The sequence below is a fragment of the Botryllus schlosseri genome, chromosome 3 (assembly GCF_051294905.1).
Source record: "Botryllus schlosseri isolate E-star chromosome 3, Bs_hap1, whole genome shotgun sequence".
NCBI classification, from domain to species: Eukaryota; Metazoa; Chordata; class Ascidiacea; order Stolidobranchia; family Styelidae; genus Botryllus; species Botryllus schlosseri.
Window position 1 is genome coordinate 9,499,601 of NC_137238.1, and position 21,645 is coordinate 9,521,245.

The 21,645-nt window shown below is 41.2% G+C and overlaps 1 protein-coding gene across 2 annotated transcripts in view; it reads left to right on the plus strand.

Moving 5' to 3' along the window:
* Positions 1–1,724: 1,724 nt before the first annotated feature.
* LOC145434827 (uncharacterized) overlaps positions 1,725–21,645 on the plus strand; it is a 50,169-nt gene continuing 30,248 nt past the window's right edge. Inside the window, exons 1-10 of one of the 2 annotated variants that reach the window (XM_080312053.1) lie at positions 1,725–2,046; positions 2,526–2,667; positions 2,722–2,818; positions 3,983–4,166; positions 4,799–4,921; positions 5,665–5,844; positions 13,276–13,854; positions 16,669–16,765; positions 16,951–17,092; positions 19,673–19,829. In XM_080312053.1, the coding sequence (XP_080168179.1) occupies positions 1,935–2,046; positions 2,526–2,667; positions 2,722–2,818; positions 3,983–4,166; positions 4,799–4,921; positions 5,665–5,844; positions 13,276–13,854; positions 16,669–16,765; positions 16,951–17,092; positions 19,673–19,829 (1,813 nt within the window). In that variant the 5' untranslated portion in view covers positions 1,725–1,934. The remainder of the gene's footprint in view (positions 2,047–2,525; positions 2,668–2,721; positions 2,819–3,982; positions 4,167–4,798; positions 4,922–5,664; positions 5,845–13,275; positions 13,855–16,668; positions 16,766–16,950; positions 17,093–19,672; positions 19,830–21,645) is intronic. The other variant, XM_080312054.1, reaches the window with a different exon arrangement.

Below are 21,645 nucleotides of genomic sequence, written 5' to 3' on the forward strand. Positions count from 1 at the left end.
AATCACTCGACTTGAGAATCTTTTTTAAATTTGTGGGTCAATAAATACATAAGCTTTCACTTTAACTTCTGACAGTTTATGAAACAAGTTCTGGAGAAACTTTAATGCGTCACCACCTTTATCCAATGCTATCACGAATTGCTTTATAAGGCCAAGTTTTATGTGAAGGTGAGGCTTAAACACTGTGTTTGGGTTAATCAACCGAGTTTGCTTTTCTACAACAACAAATTCGTTTTGTTTTGACCATATTTGCTTTTTGTAAGTGTTCTGTGGTAGCCCTACTATCCCAAAGGCAAAGATGCCAAGGATACTTGGTGAGCTCTTCTCCCTTTGCATACCCATCAAAAACGCTATAATTTTTAAGTCCCCAGTTACTTCCCAGTTACAATAAAAAATATTAAAAAATTGTCAATTGCAAATCATAAAATATCAAAACCTCAAAAATCAACCCTGCAAACAGAAATATCTATAAAATGGCAAATATTGCAGGGTATATTAACATTTAAAAGTGGTTCTTTAACCATATTTTTGATTTATTTTCTCAAAAATAGTGCGATTCTAGAATTTCATTCTCTAAACCACAAAAACAAAGTTTATACGGAATAAAGTTGATTTTTGACACTTTGGTTCTAAGCAATAAGGAAAAATTGAATAGAACCTTGGAATAAAAAAAATGTTAGATTGTGTTATTAACGTGGGTTATGAGAAGAAATTCTTCTTACCGCTACTGACATTAATTGGAAGTGGTCATTTGATTGATAAAATAGACTGGATGACTCGTTAAAGCCACGACCTAAAATCTTGAAAAACGTGTCTGACAATAGATATACAACTGCGGCAATGAAGCAATACAATATTTAATGGTTTAACGTGATCAGCAATCCCATCGAATGTACAGCTAAAGTATCATATATCGTGCGAGCTGCATGATGTGTGCCGGTTTTGGCTTAAATCAACTTCCCCACGTTTATGCCCGTGACGTCACCCACCACAGGTATTCATTGCATATCATTGCAAACGGTCTCTGTATCAATAATAACGTATTACAATTTAACTTATTGGCTTGTAATTAGTTATTTTGCGTTAGTGTCAAGATCCGTTTTGCCATTTTGAAAGCTGACGTTGACGATTGGCCGACAATGGCTGCGTAGGCGTAACCCAGCTGTATACCACATGAAAATATATGTTCACAAAGTGTACTTAAACAGTTTACAGGTGTCGAGTGAGAGAGAGAGAGAGAGAGAGAGAGAAATATTTATTTATTCGTCCAACCGTAAAGAAAACAACATTGGCGCTTGAAATAATAACAATAAACTTAACGGTGTAGGACAGGGTGTGATCGCGATTTGACTCTGGGTATAGAGGGCCAACTGGACAGATCACACCCTGCAATCAGCATTCAACAATTGGATATATTATTTACAAATTTGGTGGCAATTGGTTGGGGTTGATAAATGCAGCATAGCATAAAATGTCCCTGATGCTTTTTACACCAACACTTATGGGACATTCTTGTTTATGAATGACTAGAGAACCCTAACATAAAACTCACTTGAATTCCGCGACAACGTAATTTTAGTATACGCAAACATTCCTAATCACTTGAACCTATTAACGAAGTTATACGCGGCACGAATATTCGGCTAATATTTCAATTCATTAGTCGCAAAATTGGCATGCAAGCAGCCCCAGGGCAAAGTTCAATTTGAAGATGTCGGTGTGATCAGATAATTCTTTGTAACAACACGAGTACTGTCATGATATGAGAGAATGTTTTGCTACTGTTATGCCATTTAGTACGGTTCAAGATGCCGAAGAAAGTTGAGCATTTCACGGCTAGATTTTGTAATGTAAGCGTCGTTGACGCCACTTTATATAGGTAGAGTCCTATTACAAGAACGATTTTTCTGAATAAGTTTAACCATTCAACGATCATGATGGTGAACGTTATTCATCTCGTAGCAGTGATCCACATAGTTGTGACCGAGGCAGAGTTAGCCACGGCAGCGACTGACCATTTGGGTCTGGGTGAAATTGGAGGATCCGGTAAGAATATATGCTTCACTGAAAGTAAATTTGACGTAATCATACCGTTAACGAAAATCATGTAGCCTATATTTAGCCGATTCGCCGATTCGATGTTGCGTAGGATCTGAATCAGGTAGCCTATACGCCCATTTCAGGCCGCAACTGCCTATGGGTAAAAATGTCTCAAACACATCACCCCTTATAGATAGAGAAATCCTATATCCCAGGTGTGCTGCGGATCTGCTCTCATGTAGGTTACCACTCAATAAATTCCAAAAAAGAATTACACGTAGGCTAAACAGAGCCCACTGCGCCCCTCTAATATTTTCCCATGAGAATTGGTGTATTCTACTCATTTTCACTCTTTGAGAAGGTGTGAAATCACAATTTGGTACCTGGATTGCCGTTTACCTGATGAACACTTCACGCTGTGGTGGAAATTTGATAAATACACCTAATTTCCACTTACTGGTTTTACAGTAGTCCTGTAATTTCAGGAGCAGAGCTCAGCCTCTCTGTTTGGGAAGGAATGCCGACTTGGTGGAGACCTTGGGGACCGTGGGGCGCATGTAGCGGATCCTGCAATATTGGTACGCAAATGCGACGAAGAGCATGCTGGTATGGAATAGATAACCGCAGGTGATATCATCAACATTTACCGCGATAACGCACGCTCAAGGGAGTTTCGTGCAGTTCGGGGTCAAGCAGTCCGTCCACGAATGCGCGTCAGGGTGCGACTAACCCATTGGGCGTAGGAACCGGATGTTTTGGATTCTTGGCGCAGGTCAAGGTAATGAATGAATTCCATATCACCTGTGTAATTTTTTATCGACCACTCCACTCCAGTGCTTACTTTTAGTGCTGCACTTGGAAAAACCGATTCGCGCAGATGCTATGTAGATTCGTTATCTGTATGGACAGAAGTATTCATATTTGTAAAATCTATATATATTATAGTATTTGAAGCCAACATGGTTATGGCACTGTCAGCATTGTGTGTCCTGGAGTTGAATCAAAACTAGAATCAGCAATGTTAAGAACAGAGCACTGCTCAGAAATTCAAATCTCCATCCTGTTCTAACAATCGGGACAGCCGACTTTCATCCCTAGAAAATTGGTTATTAAGGTTGACCAGCTCATGAGATCTCGCCTATGTTTCTGACGCGTGTACGACACCATCAAACCAATGGTTGGTTGGTTTTAAATAAACATATACATTATTGCCTTATCCTCCCAAGATAATTAAATGACAATATTGCGTTTTGCTTTATCATACCAATTGTACATCATGCGGCCCGCAAATGGATTAAGATGTTGAATGCGGCCTGCGAGTTGAAAACTTTTCTCACGCCTGTTTTAGATGATGTAACACGACTAAACGCGATTTTATGAGTTCCATGTTTTGGAGAAAAAGCATAGAAGCTATAATTTACGTTGAGAAATATACCTTTTAGTGGAAAGAAAAAAAGTATCTCACTGCTAAACATAAATCCTTACAATTGATACTCGATTTGGATCTGAGTACTCGAAACATTGTGCTCAGTCCTAATTACTACATTAGCAGGTTAACCCAAGTTGATGACGAAGTTCTTCGAGTTTCTCGTAGTACTCAAGCAGGCTTGAACTACTAACAATACTTGCGCAAGTAATAATCGCTATAGACTCCTACCTCCACTTCTACTTGACCGCTTTTCAGGCAAAACAGCTCAATTTTAGACTTTGGATTTTATGAAGTATACTGTAGTTTGATGTCTGTTTGCAACACCTTTAGAAGTGAAAGAGTAACACCAATTAAGTAGCCTACATAAGCCCCAGTATTACATCAGTGAAAACATAATGAAAATTAGGCAAAACGTATTTAAATACAAACTGGACTCGACCATAGCAATGAGCAGTCAGTATTCCAAATCAATCTATAGGTTTAGGTAAGGTTTACATATACTATACCTTACAGGGCTGTTCTTTACCGGCTTGTGTTGCAACTTCGATACCACGGTCTCCATGGTCAGAATGGTCTGCCTGCAATGCACCGTGCGGGGCTTCTGGTGAACAATTTAGGACACGGCAATGCCATGGTCCTGCTGCGGAATGCACGGGAGAAACGTTCCAGAGGAAAGTTTGTCGCACCAGTCCATGTCGTAAGCTATCAATTTTACTTGCATATACTTGGGCACATCTGATACGCGATGGTTCAGCAAAGCAAGAGACTATCACGAAAAATCAGGAGACATTTTATGGGGTACTATATTGGCTTTAATATATCATTAGACGAGGACTGTAACTTACTACACGATTGTTTATTAACTTTTTAAGCGCCCGTACCCTTTGCAATTTTATGAAATTGTTTTCATACTCCTATCTACAATGACCGCCTGAAGTAGCATAACATAATCTATTTTAATAGGAATCATATAATCAAATCAATCAAATAACTTCGCTCCTACTAGTTTGGTTAGATTTCTTTTGTATCGTTTTTGTAGAATCCTTAACAATTTCATGGAGTCGACAGTGAAATTTGATATATATTATTTTTTTACTTAATTCAAAAATTCCAATTCTCTCTGCATTTCAATTCTCTCTAATCAGTGAATCCCCGGAATCCGAGAGAAAGAATTATTTTTGAACAATCCTAATAATGCGATATAACAAGACTGACATTATAGGACGGTATTTACTCGGTATATAGAGTCGAATACTTGTTTGCGATAGTCAGAGCAACCAGCAAGGCGCTGTTGGAAGCAACAGGAGTTAAACGCGTCTTTATTTTTAGCAACCAATCCTTGTACCGGAGTGTCATGCGCGCAAAACATGGCGTGTAATAATGGTGCTTGCGTATGTCTCCAAGGATTCAAGCCGGCTTCAAGCGGTACAGGATGCGTTGAACTAGGCCCAGGTGCGAATCGATGGGTTAATATAAAGCCCATTTACATGGTCAAGTCGTCTTGAAGCCAAGTCGTCTTGGAGTGACGTCATGAGACGGCTTGCCAAAGTGATCGAGTTTACATGGTCATGTTTATCGCAGCTCGAGTGATACACAGCACTTCGGGATTCAGCTCGGGAATATGCTACGGCAGTTGGGATATCCAGAAATACTTCAACACAATTCTAAAATTACCAAATACACCATGTATATATTCTTTCTGATAGTGAGTTGTGCAAGTTATATTGTCGGCTGTACTCGCTTCATAAGTTGTGACGCTGAACAAATAAGACCACGTGCATATTAGAAAAGCAGTATCATGCATCGATAGAGCTTTCATATTCATCCAGTTGAAATACGTGCCGGTTTCGTGAAATATGAACATGAAATGTTGGTATGTTGCTGTAGTCTGGATTCGTTTTCAAGTACCGGTAATGTTCAAGCCGTCTCCAAGCGACTCTGCGGAACGGATTGAGCTCAAGACGGATTGAAGCCGTTTGCCTTTTTCTCTTTTTCAAAAACGAGAGAGTCGGATTGACGAGTCAGCTTCGAAGCTGACCCAAACGTCCATGTAAATGGGCTTATAGATAGCTATTGAGTTTGCATGTTCACGGCATGTCTGTAGTCACAAATTGCAGTATCAAGAATATAGTATTAATACTGTCATGATGGCGGAGTTGAAGTCCAATAGCTTGCTAACTTGCCATTCCTTTCAGAATACGTTTGGGGCACATGGTCATCTTCAGGTTGCAGTCAATCCTGCGGCGGCGGTACCATCACCTTCTCGCGGCCTTGTATGGACGACACTGGCCAAACTATTTCAGAGTCATTTTGCCCAGGCGGATCTTCGAAAAGTTCTACGTTATTGAGTTGCAATACTATGAGATGCCCACCAGGTAAAATCGATTTGACGTATAAAACTGCCGATATATTGAACAGTTTCTGTGGTGATTCGTATAGTCTTTTGTATTCAAGCCATCGTGCATCATGTAATCATTGCTTTTTTAATCATTAGTTTCCAATTCCTCTGTTACTTAAATCGCTACTGTTACTGTTACTGTTGTATTTGACGCCGAGATTTAAGTTAGTAAAAGCCAACGAAACAAGAGTCTTCTGTTTACTGGTACGACAATGTTACTAACTTAAATTCTATTTCGCTGCTTGGAGAAAGATCGCCTGTAGTAATGTCTGGAGAGAAGTATATTAAAGTTCCAACGTTGGACGTGTTACCAGACTCTGCAGATAGTGTGAAGATATTCTCTCATTGGGAGCGGGTGTTGAAGAGTTTAATCGAAGCTATAACTGCTCCTTCAACTGATGTAAACAAGCTCGCCATATTGTCAGGTTATTTATCACCTGAAGTCTTCTCATTTATTGAAGTAATTGATGATTACGATGCTGCTATCACCGAGCTGCAGTCCCTTTACAAAAAGAAGAAAAACGAAGTCTACGCCCGACATCTGCTAGCAACTGCAACGCAAGAGGTTGGAGTTGACGTGTCAGAATTTTCTAGAAAACTGATGGCGTTGTCTAAAGATTGTAACTTCTTGGCCGTAAATGCTCAAAAGCATAAAGAGGAAGCTGTAAGAGACGCTTTCATCACTGGGCTGAGGTCCCCAGCAATTCGACAGAGATTACTGGAATGCGATGAACTAACCGGGCAATTCCCTGCACAGACAACCGATGTTCCCACCACTACCTCTTCAAATCTCTTGAAATTTAGTACACGCACAGATGAGCTAATTCCAAACAGGATGAACTTTATTTCATGAAAATTGGACTTTTGGGTCGAAAGTTACGTCACTTTGAAAATTGACAATTTTCTGCTCAGTGCGGGTCTGCAATTACAGGTTTTATCAATGCAATATTCAAGAAGGTGTAGCTAGATGTTAGACGACAGTTGAGATACGGCACTTGGATTTATTTGAAGCTTGTCTGATCGTCTATATTTCCAAGTGAAATTTAATGCCCTTTAGGTTAGGGTCGAAGGTTAAATTGAGGGGGAATTTGGTCAATGGTCTAAAATCAGTCAGGCGTTACACGATTTAGACTGCGGATTGCTCAAAAACATATTAAAATAATTTGGAAAATAGGATCTTAAATGAAAATTTGCTTCAAGAAGACTTCGTTCATAGCTGTTTGATTTTGGCTTTTGGACCGTAAAGTGATGAAATTGCAGTTTCAAGAGCACACTTCATTTTCACATGGAAATGCTGTAGTAGTAGTGTGTTTTCGGACATCTATTCTGGGGTGCGTGTGGACATCATGTCTGGCGTGTGTTAGGACAGTGTTGTCACTCGCTGACATAGTATCTGGGATCTGTTTGTGTTGCGCCAGACATGACTCAGACCTGATATCTGCGTACTTATTTTATCCGGACATGCTCCGGAGCTGATACCTGCCCACCAAATACCCCCAGACATGGTCCGAACCGGATATATGCGCGCTTAATGGTCACAGATATGCGTCAGACGTGATACCCGTGTCCTAAACGACGCGTTTTTGCTGATATCTGCGATAGCTGGGTATAACCACAGTAGTGGTGGCTGAGTATATCCACATTCACAGTGGAGATAGCTGAATACATCCAAAGCTATCACTACTGTAGTTATACTCAGCTATCACTGCTGTAGATATACCCAGCTATCGCAGATATCAGCAAAAACCGCAAATATAGAGGTCATATATAGACCAAATGTCGTTTAGGACGTGGGTATCACGTCTGACGCATGTATGTGTCCATTAAGCGCGCAGATATCAGGTCCGGACTATGCCTGGGGGTATTTGGTGCGCAGGTATCAGCTACGACACATGTCCAGATTAAAATAGTGGGCAGGTATCAGGTCTGAGGCATGTTTGGCGTATCACAAACATATTCCAGACACGATGTCCGAGTAGCAAACACAGTCTGGACACACCCCAGGCATGATGTCCGAACACCTTCCAGACACGATGTCCGAATGACAACACAGTCCGAGCTCACCCCGATACGATGTCCGCGTTGCAAAACAGTCAGAACACACCCGAGCCATAATATCTGCGGTGAGCTCGGACTGTGTTGTCATTCGGACACATACATGCATAACGGACACATACATGCATAATGGACACATACATGCGTCAGACGTGATACCCATGTCCTAAACGACATTTGGCCTATATATGACCTCTATATTTGCGGTTTTTGCTGATATCTGCTATAGCTGGGTATATCTACAGCAGTGATAGCTGAGTATACCCACAGTAGTGATAGCTTTGGATGTACTCAGCTATCTCTACTGTGAATGTTAATATACTCAGCTACCACTACTGTGGATATACCCAGCTATCGCAGATATCAGCAAAACCGCGTCGTTTAGGACGCGGGTATCACGTCTGTCGCATATATGTGTCCATTAAGCGCGCATATATCCGGTTCGGACCATGCCTGGGGTTATTTAGTGGGCAGGTATCAGCTCCGGAGCATGTCCGGATAAAATTAGTGCACAGATATCAGGTCTGAGTCATGTCTGGCGCAACACAAACATATCCCAGATACTTTGTCAGAGTGACATCACAGTCCTAACACACGCCCGGCATGGTGTCTGAACACCCCCCTCATACACGATGTCCGAGGGACAAAACAGTCCGAACTCGCCCCAGACACGATGTTCGAATGGCAACACAGTCCTAACAGACCCAAGACGTGATGTCGGAACACACCCCAGACATGATGTCCACACGCACCCCAGAATAGATGTCCGAAAACACCCTACTACTACAGCATTTCCATGTGAAAATGAAGTGTGCTCTAGAAACTGCAATTTCATCACTTTACGGTCTAAAAGCCAAAATCAAACAGCTATGAACGAAGTCTTCTTGAAGCAAACTTTCATTTAAGATCCTATTTTCCAAAATATTTTAATATGTTTTTGAGCAATCCGCAGTCTAAATCGTGTAACGCCTGACTGATTTTAGACCATTGACGAAATTCACCCTCAATTTAACCTTTGACCCTAACCTACAGAGCATTAAATTTCACTAGAAAATATAGACGATCAGACAAGCTTCAAATAAATCCAAGTGCCGTATCTCAACTGTCGTCTATCATCTAGCTCCACCTTCTTGAATATTGCATTGATAAAACCTGAAAGTGCAGACTCGAAATGAGCAGAAAATTGTCAATTTCCAAAGTGACGTAACTTTTGACCCCAAAGTCCAATTTTCATGACATAAAGTTCATCCTGTTTGGAATTAGCTCATCTGTGCGTGTACCAAATTTAACAAGATTTGAAGAGGTAGTGGTGGGAGCATCGGTTGTCTGTGCAGGGAATTGCCCGCAAAAAGCCTTCCAGACTGCGGACACGTTAGAAAGAGCCCAATTGTTCGCCAGCTCGTACAATGTCAACCCCCCTTCGTCTGATACCATCGCTTCTGCGGAAATCGCCGCAGTTCGGAAAAGCGATCCTGAACACGGAACAGATTTTACTGCGGCTGTAGAAAAGCCCGGAGCACCGAGATTACTGCGCAAATGCCTCTTCTGCGGCGGATCTCATGTGGCAGACAAGCGCGTTTGTCCTGCAAAGGACGTCGAATGCCTGAAATGCGGAAGAAAGGGGCATTTTGCAAAGGTATGTCGATCCCCTCGTTCATATGACATCCGAGCAACCGCCAGCATGCTTCTAGCAGGAGTTCCAAATTGTCTCTGGCGTGCCTCATGCACAGCTAAAATTCATAAATTACTTGTGGGCGTTCTATTAGACTCGGGCTCTTTCGAAAATTATATGGACGAGTCGGTAGCCATTAAACTAGGATTTTTGCCACGAGGTCAGTCCACTACTATATCACTCGCGTCCAAGACAGCGACGGCCGAAGTTTCCGGCACATTTACTGTTTCTTTCGAAATGCTATCTCGAAACTATGTGGGTGTCACATTCGGGGTGGTTAAGGATTTGTGCGCTGATGTAATTCTTGGTCATGATTTCATGAAGAAGCACAAGAAAGTCATTTTCGAGTTTGACGGAAACGAAGAACCGCTGACAATACAAAGTCGATCGTGCGCTTTGTCCCCTGCTAAGGCAGAGCCTCTTCAGCTATTTCGGTTCCTAGATTCCAATTGCAAGCCTATCGTCACCCCATCAAGAAATTATAGTCGCGAAGATCAATCGTTCATCAAGGACGAAGTTAATCGCTTACTCGAAGGAGGAATAATTGAGCCTTCTCGTTCTCCTTGGCGTGCTCAAGTATTGGTTACGAAGGTTTCCAGGCACAAGAAAAGACTTGTCATTGATTATTCGCAAACCGTAAACAGGTATACTCCGCTTGACGCGTATCCCTTGCCAAAAATTGAAACTATCGTAAATGAAGTGTCGAAAGGTAAAGTATATTCGACTATTGATTTGAAGTCTGCTTATCACCAAGTCCCGCTATCTTCATCTGACAAGCCGTTTACCGCTTTTGAAGCTTGCGGCTCCCTTTATCAGTTTTGCAGATTGCCTTTCGGTATCACCAATGGAGTGGCTGCTTTCCAACGTTTTATCGATTCGTTCATCGACGACTACAGTTTGAAAGGGACTCTGGCTTACTTGGACAACATCACTATATTCGGCAAAGATGCCGCGGAACACGACGAGAGACTTCAAGCTTTCCTCAAAGCCGCATCCGATTGTCGACTAACGTTGAACGAGAACAAATCCGTCTATAACGTGAGTGAATTGCGTCTATTGGGTCATCTGGTGTCGCACGGATCCATTAAACCCGACCCAGATCATCTGAAACCATTGATTGAGTTGCCACCCCCTAAATCGGATAGAGAGATGAAAAGGATCTTGGGTATGTTCGCATATTATTCAAAGTGGATTCCATGCTTTTCTGATAAAATCAAACCAATGCTTAGCAATTCAGTTTTTCCACTGACTGGGCCTGCCCTGACCTCATTCAATGTTCTGAAGGAAGACTTGATAAACGCCTCCCTTTGTTGTATTGACGAATCTGAACCGTTTGAAATTGAATGTGATGCGTCCAACAACGCTATTGCTGCTATTCTCAGTCAGCGAGGTAGACCTGTGGCATTTGGCTCGCGAACATTTGCTAAAAGTGAACTAAATTATCCTGAGTCGAGCATGATACACATTGGCAACAACTGAGCTTCAGAAGAAAAAAAAAAAAATAAATTATCCTGCTGTTGAAAAAGAAGCAGCCGCAATCATGCATGCTATATGAAAGTGGAGGTACCTTTTACATGGTCGGAAATTCCGATTGATAACTGACCAAAAAGCCCTGTCGTTCATTTTTCAGAAAAAGCATCGCAGTAAAATAAAAAACACTAAATTGACACTGTGGAAGCTGGAACTTAGTGTTTTCGACTACGAGATTGTTCACAGACCAGGAGTAGAAAATATTGCGCCTGACACTATCTCTCGGATTTGCAGTCTAACGGCTTTGTCCACAGATTTACGCGAACTTCACAACATTTTAGGATATCCGGGCATCCGTAGGTTGAGTCATTCTGTTAAATCTAAAAACCTACCCTATTCAATGGAAGACGTCAAAAAGATTTGTGGTAGCTGTAGACAATGCTCCGAATTGAAGCCTAGATTTTTCAACAACAACGAGCATCATAAACTTGTCAGAGCCACTCGCCCATGGGAGCGCATCAGCATGGACTTCAAAGGCCCCGTGGCTGGGAGAAACAGGTTTTTATTGATTGTTGTGGATGAATACAGTCGGTTTCCTTTCGTGTTTCCATGTCGTGATATGTCTACTCCAACCGTGATGCGCAACTTGAAGACGCTGTTTTCGCTCGTAGGAGTTCCCGAATATATCCATAGCGATAGAGGAAGTTCTTTTATCTCCAGAGATTTGATCACGTTTTTAACCAAACGTGGTGTCGCTACTAGCAGGTCTACTCCGTATCATCCTACTGGTAATTCTCAGTGTGAACGCATTAACCAAACGATTTGGAGAACAATCAAATTGATTCTTGCTACGGAGCGGCTGCCGGAATCTGCGTGGGAAATGGTGTTGAATGATGCGCTACATAGCGTGCGATCGCTGCTTTGTACAGCTACTAACGCAACACCACATGAACGATTTTTTGGTTTTCCTAGACGCTCGATGATTGGACCCTCGATTCCTGATTGGCTACTTTTCGCCGACTCTGTGCTGTTGCGACGTTTCCATCGATCTTCGAAGTCTGAACCGCTTTGCGACCCGGTCGAGCTGCTTGATGTGAATCCTAAGTACGCGTTAATACGCCACGAAGATGGAAGAGAGTTCACCGTGTCCGTGAGAGACTTGGCTCCGAACCCTACCACCGTCGATGTGGAGGGACCGGAAGCGAGAGCCGATACGTCAAGGACTGAAATGATTCCGACGTCGAATGATCGTGCCGACGCGTCGGATGATAAAGAGCCCGAGAATGAGACGTCGTTATTAAACGACAATTCGTCGGATACGCCAATGCCGCGTCGATCTAATAGGGTTAGAAAGTGTCCGGAATGGTACGGCGACCGCGTAAAGTGATTTTGATGTGATAATGTGCCAATTTTGTGTTCAATTTTATTTGGTGGGGGAGATTGTGGTGATTCGTATAGTCTTTTGTATTCAAGCCATCGTGCATCATGTAATCATTGCTTTTTTAATCATTAGTTTCCAATTCCTCTGTTACTTAAATCGCTACTGTTACTGTTACTGTTGTATTTGACGCCGAGATTTAAGTTAGTAAAAGCCAACGAAACAAGAGTCTTCTGTTTACTGGTACGACAGTCTCATATCAGATTCAATAGACTCCACCATCCCCATATATTTATACACACAATGTGTTATTGAAGGCATTCACTTTTACTAGGAAATGTTAGTGCATTTCAGGAAGAATACAGCCTATAAATAATATCGTCACAGCCTCACAGTCTTATTACGAAATAAGAGGTGGTATCTATTGTGTTTTTGTGAGCCCATCTAAATCTATTGAAGGGATGGTGAACTTATCCAGTCGAATGTTAGGTGAATTCAATATCGGCAGACTTAATGTCTGTAGACTATTCGATCCAAGCGCAAGGTCACAGTACGATTCCTGAAGCGCCGAGTCGAGTCAAGTCATTTTCGCAAAGTGACTCGAGTCAAGTCAAGTCATACGAAAAAGTTGGCCCAAGTCATCCCAACACTGGTAGTCCATGAACTGGAGCTCCATAAATATCAAATATATAAGTGTAATATATTAATCGGATCGGCTAAGAAGTAGACACTGACTGGCGGTTGATTTCTGCTACATGTGACGATGTAGGCGTTGTATTATTTATCTCAATATGTTCAATTGTTAATTCATGCATGTCGATCACTTTATTCAGTGGTTTCGGATTGCAAGAATACGATGCTTGACCTCGTATTTCTAATCGACGGAAGTGCTTCCATCGAGGAAAAGGAGTTCCAGCAAGTCTTGCAGTGGATCCTGCAATTGGTGGATGAGCTACAGCCTGCGCTAGCGGGGGCAGAGACGAAACCACGGATTGTGATAGTGCAATATTCCAGCAACGTTCGAATTGAACTGGAACAAACGATACAAGAGTCCTCTGAAGAAATAAAGCTATCCGTGGACGCTATTAAACAACTTGACTTCGGAGAACATGCATATCGCGCGCTGAGATTCATCAACAGTGAAGTAGTCACCAGGACTAGGCCAGGTTCCGACAAGATCCTGATCACAGTTACTGACGGACTATCAACCGTTAACTACGACGCAGACGCCGTCAATCGCACCAGAAGTAATTTTGAGATCATGCTTGCGATCGGCGTGGGGAATCAAGTTGATGACTATCAGCTTCAGGATCTTTCTCATAATACCGAACCTATCCTGATCAATTCTTTTGATTCTCTCACCAATATCACGGAATTGGTGGCGGAAAGGGCTTGTTCTTCAGTATCCGAAGGTAATTATCGATCTCTTGTACATGTGGTGGTGGCCTACTTGAACTGATATATGTTTACAGAAATTATGTGGTCAATATCAATCAATCAATCAATCAATCAATCAATCAATCAATCAATCAATCAATCAATCAATCAATCAATCAATCAATCAATCAATCAATCAATCAATCAATCAATCAATCAATGTCATTAGTTGAATTACTTTAACCGGCTAAGAGTATGAGCACAATTTGCTGCGCTTGTTTTTGATACGACAGTATTTTTTTAAACTGGAGCTCACACGAACCGCAGGGGTTTGCCGAGTCAGTTATAGAGGTGAAATGGAGGTCAGCACATATATAACCGGCATTAGGAATCGTGCGAGCCACTGAAAGGGTCTGGTTCGTGTGAACACGAACCTTTTTGAAATGTTCTGTGACTTATTTTGTGTTGATTTAAATTTACATAATAATGTTGGGTCGCCCGCGAGCTTTGTATATTTTAAAAACGTCTGTTTTACTTTTTGCAAAAACATGGTTATGTCGTGTCAGATCGAAATATGTCGTGCGCGTCAAATCATTTGGCCTGCCATGAAATATGATCTCTCGTGCCACAAATGGCAAGCGTGCCCAGGGTTGCCTACCGCTGTTGTACACGATACCTGACGACGACTCAGGTCACAATGCCACAATGCTGAAGTACATGCTTACTTTTTAAACTTCACCAAATGTATAAGTGGAACATTGGAACAATGAAATGTAATTTTAATGACAGTAAAATCGATATCTTGCGTCGCTTTGCCAACAATTTCCACGAGGACTTACAAGGGAAAATAAATTTATGCCTTAATGGTCTAGACCAGTGCTCTTCAACCTTCATTCGTCGTGGTACAGTATCATTTTAACGTTTACTCAAATCTCGTACACCCTTGACACAGATTCCGTAGTAAGCCTAATTCATGGGGGTTCAACATTTTTTGCAATTCACGCCCATATTTCGATTACACATATAGCGTAGGGCCGCATCTTAGCGGAGAGTCATCATGAGCCATCATAGTGTACACTTGAAAATTAGATACTGGGAATTTGGCACCGCAGAGAGCCCGTGTGGTGTTCCGTGTCATCACTGATTTCTTGAGATATACCTTGCGTATTAAAGTTTCTAAGTGCAGAAGCTGAACACCCCCGCAGGCTTACTGCACCAAAATCACGAGTATAAATGTTAGGAGAAGACGAAAAGTAATTGGGACTCGTTTTTCAGTCGTGCAGAGCGCGAAAAAATTTTCATCCTCGTGAAAGAATTTCTTCGATAATGTTGGTAGTTTCACATATTACTGCCCAATATTTATCCATTTTCAGCCTACGCTATCAGATTAACCGGCAGAGCTTATGCATGTCTTTGAAAACATTGGGCACAAAATTAGTGATGATGCGAATCCGGTTTTTATGAACCACTTTGCTGCATGATGTTATTTCTTGACCTCTCATCAGGTTTGTCGGTATAGTCAAAATTTATTGTAATCACCCAAACGTACCACAAAAACCTTCATTCGTGAGACGACACGACTCCAACTTGGTATTACTTTATTGTGGGCATTATTTTCCTCTGCGGTTCGCATTCGTACGGTGCATTCAGATTTCAAGGACACTAGTATATTAAAAACGAAAAATCCAAGTCATCATGAATCGCGATGAGCGTGAAGAATATTTTGGAGTTGAATTAATATCTCTCAAAAATATGCGCCAAGCACTTCATTAATTCAAATTGCATATTTACGGCCAACATTATTTGATTAGGTGTACACGGTCGCATAATTATTGTTTTACGACTGCATGCTGCCGTATGGCCGCATGCTGTCTACCCCTGGCCTAATCGACATAAAGATGAGCAAGGCTGCAACGTATAGGAAATGCTAAAAACTAATCAGGGCGCGGGGTTACGTGATCACGATCTACAACAGTGACTCTCATGTCGACCCCTGAGACTCTCTGGCTGCGCATTTGCAATTATGTACGCTGCGCTATTTACATGCATCTCGCAAGAGGTACTTATTCAAAATTGCTGAGCTATCGCAGCGGCTTCCTCAAGAATCATTATTAGGCAGATATCGAAAGCCGAGCAAATGTTCAATGTTAAACAAAATTTTGTGCGGCCCGTCAAAGAATCGAGAAGCGTTATAAAAATATTGGGATAATTAGTAGTAAAATTCGAATTAATGCCACGACTTGAGTAAAATTTTTATTTCTATATTTCGTCATGATATTGGTTATAAGGGTGGTAAGGTGGAAAAAAAGTCAGCAGGATTTATAAAATGTTCGAGACCATAGGCTAGTAAATAATAAGTAATAAGGGCCGCTCCCCACATATGATCGGTTAGAGTTGACTTTATCAGATTACAGGTCTATTATGGCATTCATTAATTGTCTCTGTACGGTCGCGGAATTTCAAAAAAAGGATATTTGGGTGTCCTAAGAAGACATTATTGATTTCTTGAAAAAGGAGGATGGTACCATATGGTAACCCTAAGCAACATATTGTATTAGATTGTTGATCGAAGAAAATTCATTATTCACTCAAAATATGGTCCTTGACCCAAGGCAAACCAGGCTCCCTTTTTGTGTTACACTTTGATTTAATATTATGGGATGCTCAATTCATCGATAATTCAGATGCAGATGTATATGAAACGTGTTTTTGCTTTGTGTTAAAGGTATGAGTTATTTGTATGGACTAAAATCTGCAGTAAGAGACTATTGTTTCGTTACGTTACTATACCAAATTGATGCGATATTGCTACTATTGCTACTCGCGAAATGCCTTATGTTTTGATACAGCATCACCATGTAGCAGTAGTCCTTGCCGAAATGATGGCAGATGCATCGTCATCGAACAAAATACAGACTACTCATGCGAATGTCCCACTGGCTACGGGTGAGACCCTCTATAATGATTTTCCATTTCATTTAGATAGTATGTGTTTTCTGCGATTTATTCTGACGATTTTAATTTTCTCACAATTTGTTTTGTTTTGAATAAAATATACATGACGTGAAATCAATTCTGTCAAGCGCAAAACTCTAGGAATATTTTTATCAATAACTTCTCAACTCATTTAGTGATAAAGACTGCAGCAAGGTCGTTTTCCGACTGCTCAAAGAAATCGATCCCAATACCGAAGCCATCCACTTGAAATGCGTCTTTCCAGAAGCTATCAAAAGTCAGGTTACGTGGCGTCATAACAAATTAGAAGTGGACCGGGTATGTTATCACCTAATCGTGTAATATTTGCGAAATGCTACGATCGCAACTGAAAAGCTACACATTTCAATGAATTGCAGACTACTAATTCAATCGCCTACGATCAGTACGAAAGAAATTGTGTCATGTTAAAGTTAATAGTATTATATTTCAGTATGTTAACTGATGTGTCAATTAGAGCGGTGGTTTAATGCGGTGCTTTGTGAGGTAGCATTGCAAGCTTTACGCCAGACACTTCCGGCAATGCGTAGTATTTTGAACGTCAAGTCACAAATTTTAGGAGTTGTTGAGTTAGCACTGATTTATCAAGAATATTTGTTCAAAAACGGCGATTATGAGGTTAACTCACTAGCACTTCACAGTTCTAATTATTGAGAGTAACGATCTGGTAGGCTAAGAGACAGGGAACCGAGATAATTCAGAATCCTATGAGATTCCCAAGTAGGCCTACATTGAACAATGGAAGATCATATCGGGAAATTATAGATATACGTCGTTCAGTTTGGATTCACCTCGGTAACTGCACTTCAAACTTATTTGGTCAGGAGCAATGATCCTTCTAATTTTTTACTAGTCTGCTCGCACTCACCAACTCCCTGCGCGATCCCTTGGACAATAGTGCGTAACGACTAAAAAAAGGTCATCACTTCGGCTTTCTTGTGCGCGGCACACGTTTTCCTGTGCGCGGCGACTTTGAAAGCATAGTGCGCGGCCGCGGGAACAGTGTTCAGGAGTACTGTGTGCCTAATAGGACATGGCCTATGCGTATAAGGCCACTAGTTTAAAAGTAGAACGTTAAAAGAAAGAAATAGATTTTGTGCAGTGATCAAATTGAACTGCATGTTGCGGTGATTCGTTGCGGTGATTCGTTCAGGTGTATTCGCCTGGAAGGCGGTTATCTATGCCAAAGTATCGAGCTGGGACATAGAACTGTTTGGTGGTGTTGTGAACGTGGCCCTTGCTTTATCCCATAAGTCATCGACCTAGATCTCGTGACATTATCCATGTCGATAATGACATCTCCGAATTTGAGACGGCTATTGTCGGGTCTCCATCCGACACTGCATATTGGTCTAAAACACATCCGTTAAGACTGAAAGTTGATTTCAATTGAACACATCGAGGGAAATTGGGCTGCTGTTTGTCTATCTATTCATTTCTGGAGTAGGCCAATTGAGTCTATATGTGACCGTAGGTTAAGTACATAGCGACCGATAAAAAATAATGATATTTAGTATTTGTCTACAACAGTGGTTCTCAACCGGGGGTCCGCGAAGCATATTCAGGGGGTCCGCGAGGCCTCTAAATTTGCAACATGATGTAGGCCTATTACCTAATTTTCTAGGCTAGGTAGATAATAGGGCAGTTTGCCTCCATAACTGCTAAAACTTCAGGACTTGCATAAACAGAATAGCCGTCTTAGATGAAATATCCCATACCAGTGGTTCTTAACCGGGGGTGCGCGAGCCCTCTAATGTTGCAAAATGACTGGTTACCAATTTGGAACTTTTTTTAAAATTTGGGAAATCACGAGGCAGTTTCGCTTCAAAATTGCTAAAGCTTCATGGCTCTCATCAATGCAATGGCCGTATGAGATGAAATATCCTACCATGTAAACTAACTTTCTTTGCCAATAGCATACTAATACAAACATATTGCGGTTTAGAGATGCTTTGTTGAGGTTTGATGAACATTGTGTTTTGCAAAAACGGGGATTAAACCCACGTCACGGAATCCATTTTTTCCTGTGATATACATGTAGCATCCTTGCTCTGTAATACTGTCCCAAACATCAGTGGTATTATCGTTGCGTCGTGCTTTCACTTGCTTTTTTGTAACCAGCCGCTTCGGCGGTCGGATACTTGATCATGTCTCTGCAACAGTTGCGAAATCGTGAGTGAACCACTGTATTCCATAATATCTTGAAAATGAGCTGATAGACAGAAACGACTAGTCTGAACGTGATAACTTCATTGGAATCTGTTTTTCAATTTTGGTAGCAAATACGTTTTGATCACACGCAAAAGTGTCGTCGGAAACGACAGGTGGTAATGTTACATTCGCCGCCACCTATACCATTTTAGAAGTGGATTTTCCGCACTCATTCATATCAAATTGAAATGCGTGAATTTTCTAGACACTACCACACAATTTAAGAAATGTAACTGCAGAATTCGCTTCAAATATATAAAAGTCCGGTCATTTTATTGCTGTTTATCACATGCCTATAGTTGATATTTGCACAAGACAGATGCCGATCGCACGATAATTGAGCTAAATTTGAACTAAAACTTGAGGGGGTCCGCGGGGGTCCGTGACGGTTCAAAAAGGGTCCGCGAAGAAAAAAGGTCGAGAACCACTGGTCTACAATATTGCTGTTGGTAAATTGTACAGTAGGTAGATATCATATAAGGTTAAAGGACAATTTCAGATGAAATTGATGCCATTTTGAAATATCGACTGGCATATTCCAAAACTACAATACTATTATCATGATTCCCGGAGTCTGTAATATATCGAGAGCAGATCCTCTACCCGACTGGGAGTCTATGACGAAAGGTTTATGATATCCGATTTCAGACTGAACATTGGGTTAAGTTTGAAGATGGTGAACGCCAATTGACAATTGAAAGACCTCGCTTCACAAACTCGGGCGAATTCTCTTGCCAGATTACAGATGAAGGAGTCGAGAGACACGCCACGCTACTTGTAAAGATAGATGCAACAGCAGAATCAGGTAAGCATATAAAATTTTACCCACGCAATATTGTTCGTCAGTGATGTAATTAAAATGAGGTGGCCTACACAACCACGATATAGAAATTTTACCTGCATTTAGCAGGAAAAGCTTTGTGTAACGAAATAAGTATTAGCCCAAATTTACCATTGTATGTTATAGTTTCTTCACTCCAAAACTTTCCATCTTGTATATGGAAAGTGATGTAGCCTACCACAGTGGATCTCCACCTTTTCGGCTTCCGTGTTGGTGAAATTTTGAAAAGAATGTTGCTGGTCGACGAACCCTCTAAAATCGTAATCAACCGACATCCAATTAGAACAAGAGTATGCAACTCCTAAGCAAATAATGAAAACTTAGACTTATAGACATTTCAATGGGTATTTTGCATTTTGCAACGGGGATGTAAATTGTATTGTATTGGCAAGAAACTGAGGCAGCTGAGAATCACTGATGTAGCATTTATACTGTTAAAATCCGTTTTTAACACTACGTGCAGCGAAATTAGATTTTCTGAAAGTCCGCGACGATGACCGAAATGGTAATCTGGTCCCTGATAGAATACCAGAGGGTATAATCCCATTGAGAAGAAGTGTAATATCCTAATTCTGGTCCGTTTTGCTGCAGTCATAATGTCTGCTGACAGTGATGAACGCATTCATAAATAAGGTTGCGAAAATCCAGCGGAAATGTTTCTCACTGTATTAAAATATGAAAAACAAGTGGTTGCCTGAAGAGAGAGCACAATTTATTGCATTGACGGCCCCAAACCGGGACAAATGGATAAGGATGCGGACGGAAGGATATCCCACGGCAAAGCTATAATGCTGGTCGGTATACATACACCTGCCTCAGTGACGTGGGGTGCAATGAGGCAGGTGAGGCAGTGCCTCACCTGTCAGCAGCGTGAGTAAGTGAAAATTGTGAATACTCTCGATTGGTCGATGATATTATTGATATTTTACATCGATGTTCATAAATAACTAAATTTGAACGTTTTTTCACCCAACATCACCAATTTGCATAATTAATATACAAAAATACAGCGCGAAAAGAGAAGTGAAGCACAGGTGAGGCAGGGGTAGGTCGTGCATCATCTGCGACAATGCAATTCATCATATAGATAGCTCGGAATTCATAATAACTGGTATCAATCAAATGCTTTGGTCACACTGATTCCGAAAATCCAAATATTAACAGTGTCAGAGGACCAGAACCCCTGTAAAATCGCCAATGAAGGTGACGTTCGGCTTTATGGCAGACAATGCCATCGCAGAGATACGATAGCCAGGTGCGGCACACACGAATCTGCCTCATGCATGCTACTATTCGCTAACAATTTGAGAATCGCAGAACAGTGAAACGCGCTTTCGATTTCGTAATCCAACAGCCTTGTAGGAATTATATAGTAGCGACGGCCAATGCGTAATGCGGAGCAAATATATTCTCTTACTTATGTAGCTGTTATGTATTTTCCATCCTTAGCTACGTTAAATTGAGGTATGTGATAGCTACTTGCAAAGGGTGCATTGTCGTTGTTTGTGGCCTTTATGCTGTGTTCGACTGCAATACCTATTATAACCCCTAATTTTAGTATGTGATAGCTATACTTATGTTATGTTTTTGATCTTGTTTGAACAATAACTCAATACGACGAGGTTGCAATATGAAATCCGTATATTATACAGCAGAATAACTTAAGACAGGCGACACGATCCAGAGTGCAGTTAAAAGAAAGACCACGAGACAACAGAACACAGGGTATAAATACGAAACGATTGGCGGTAATTACTAATCCCAGACAAATAAGAGACAA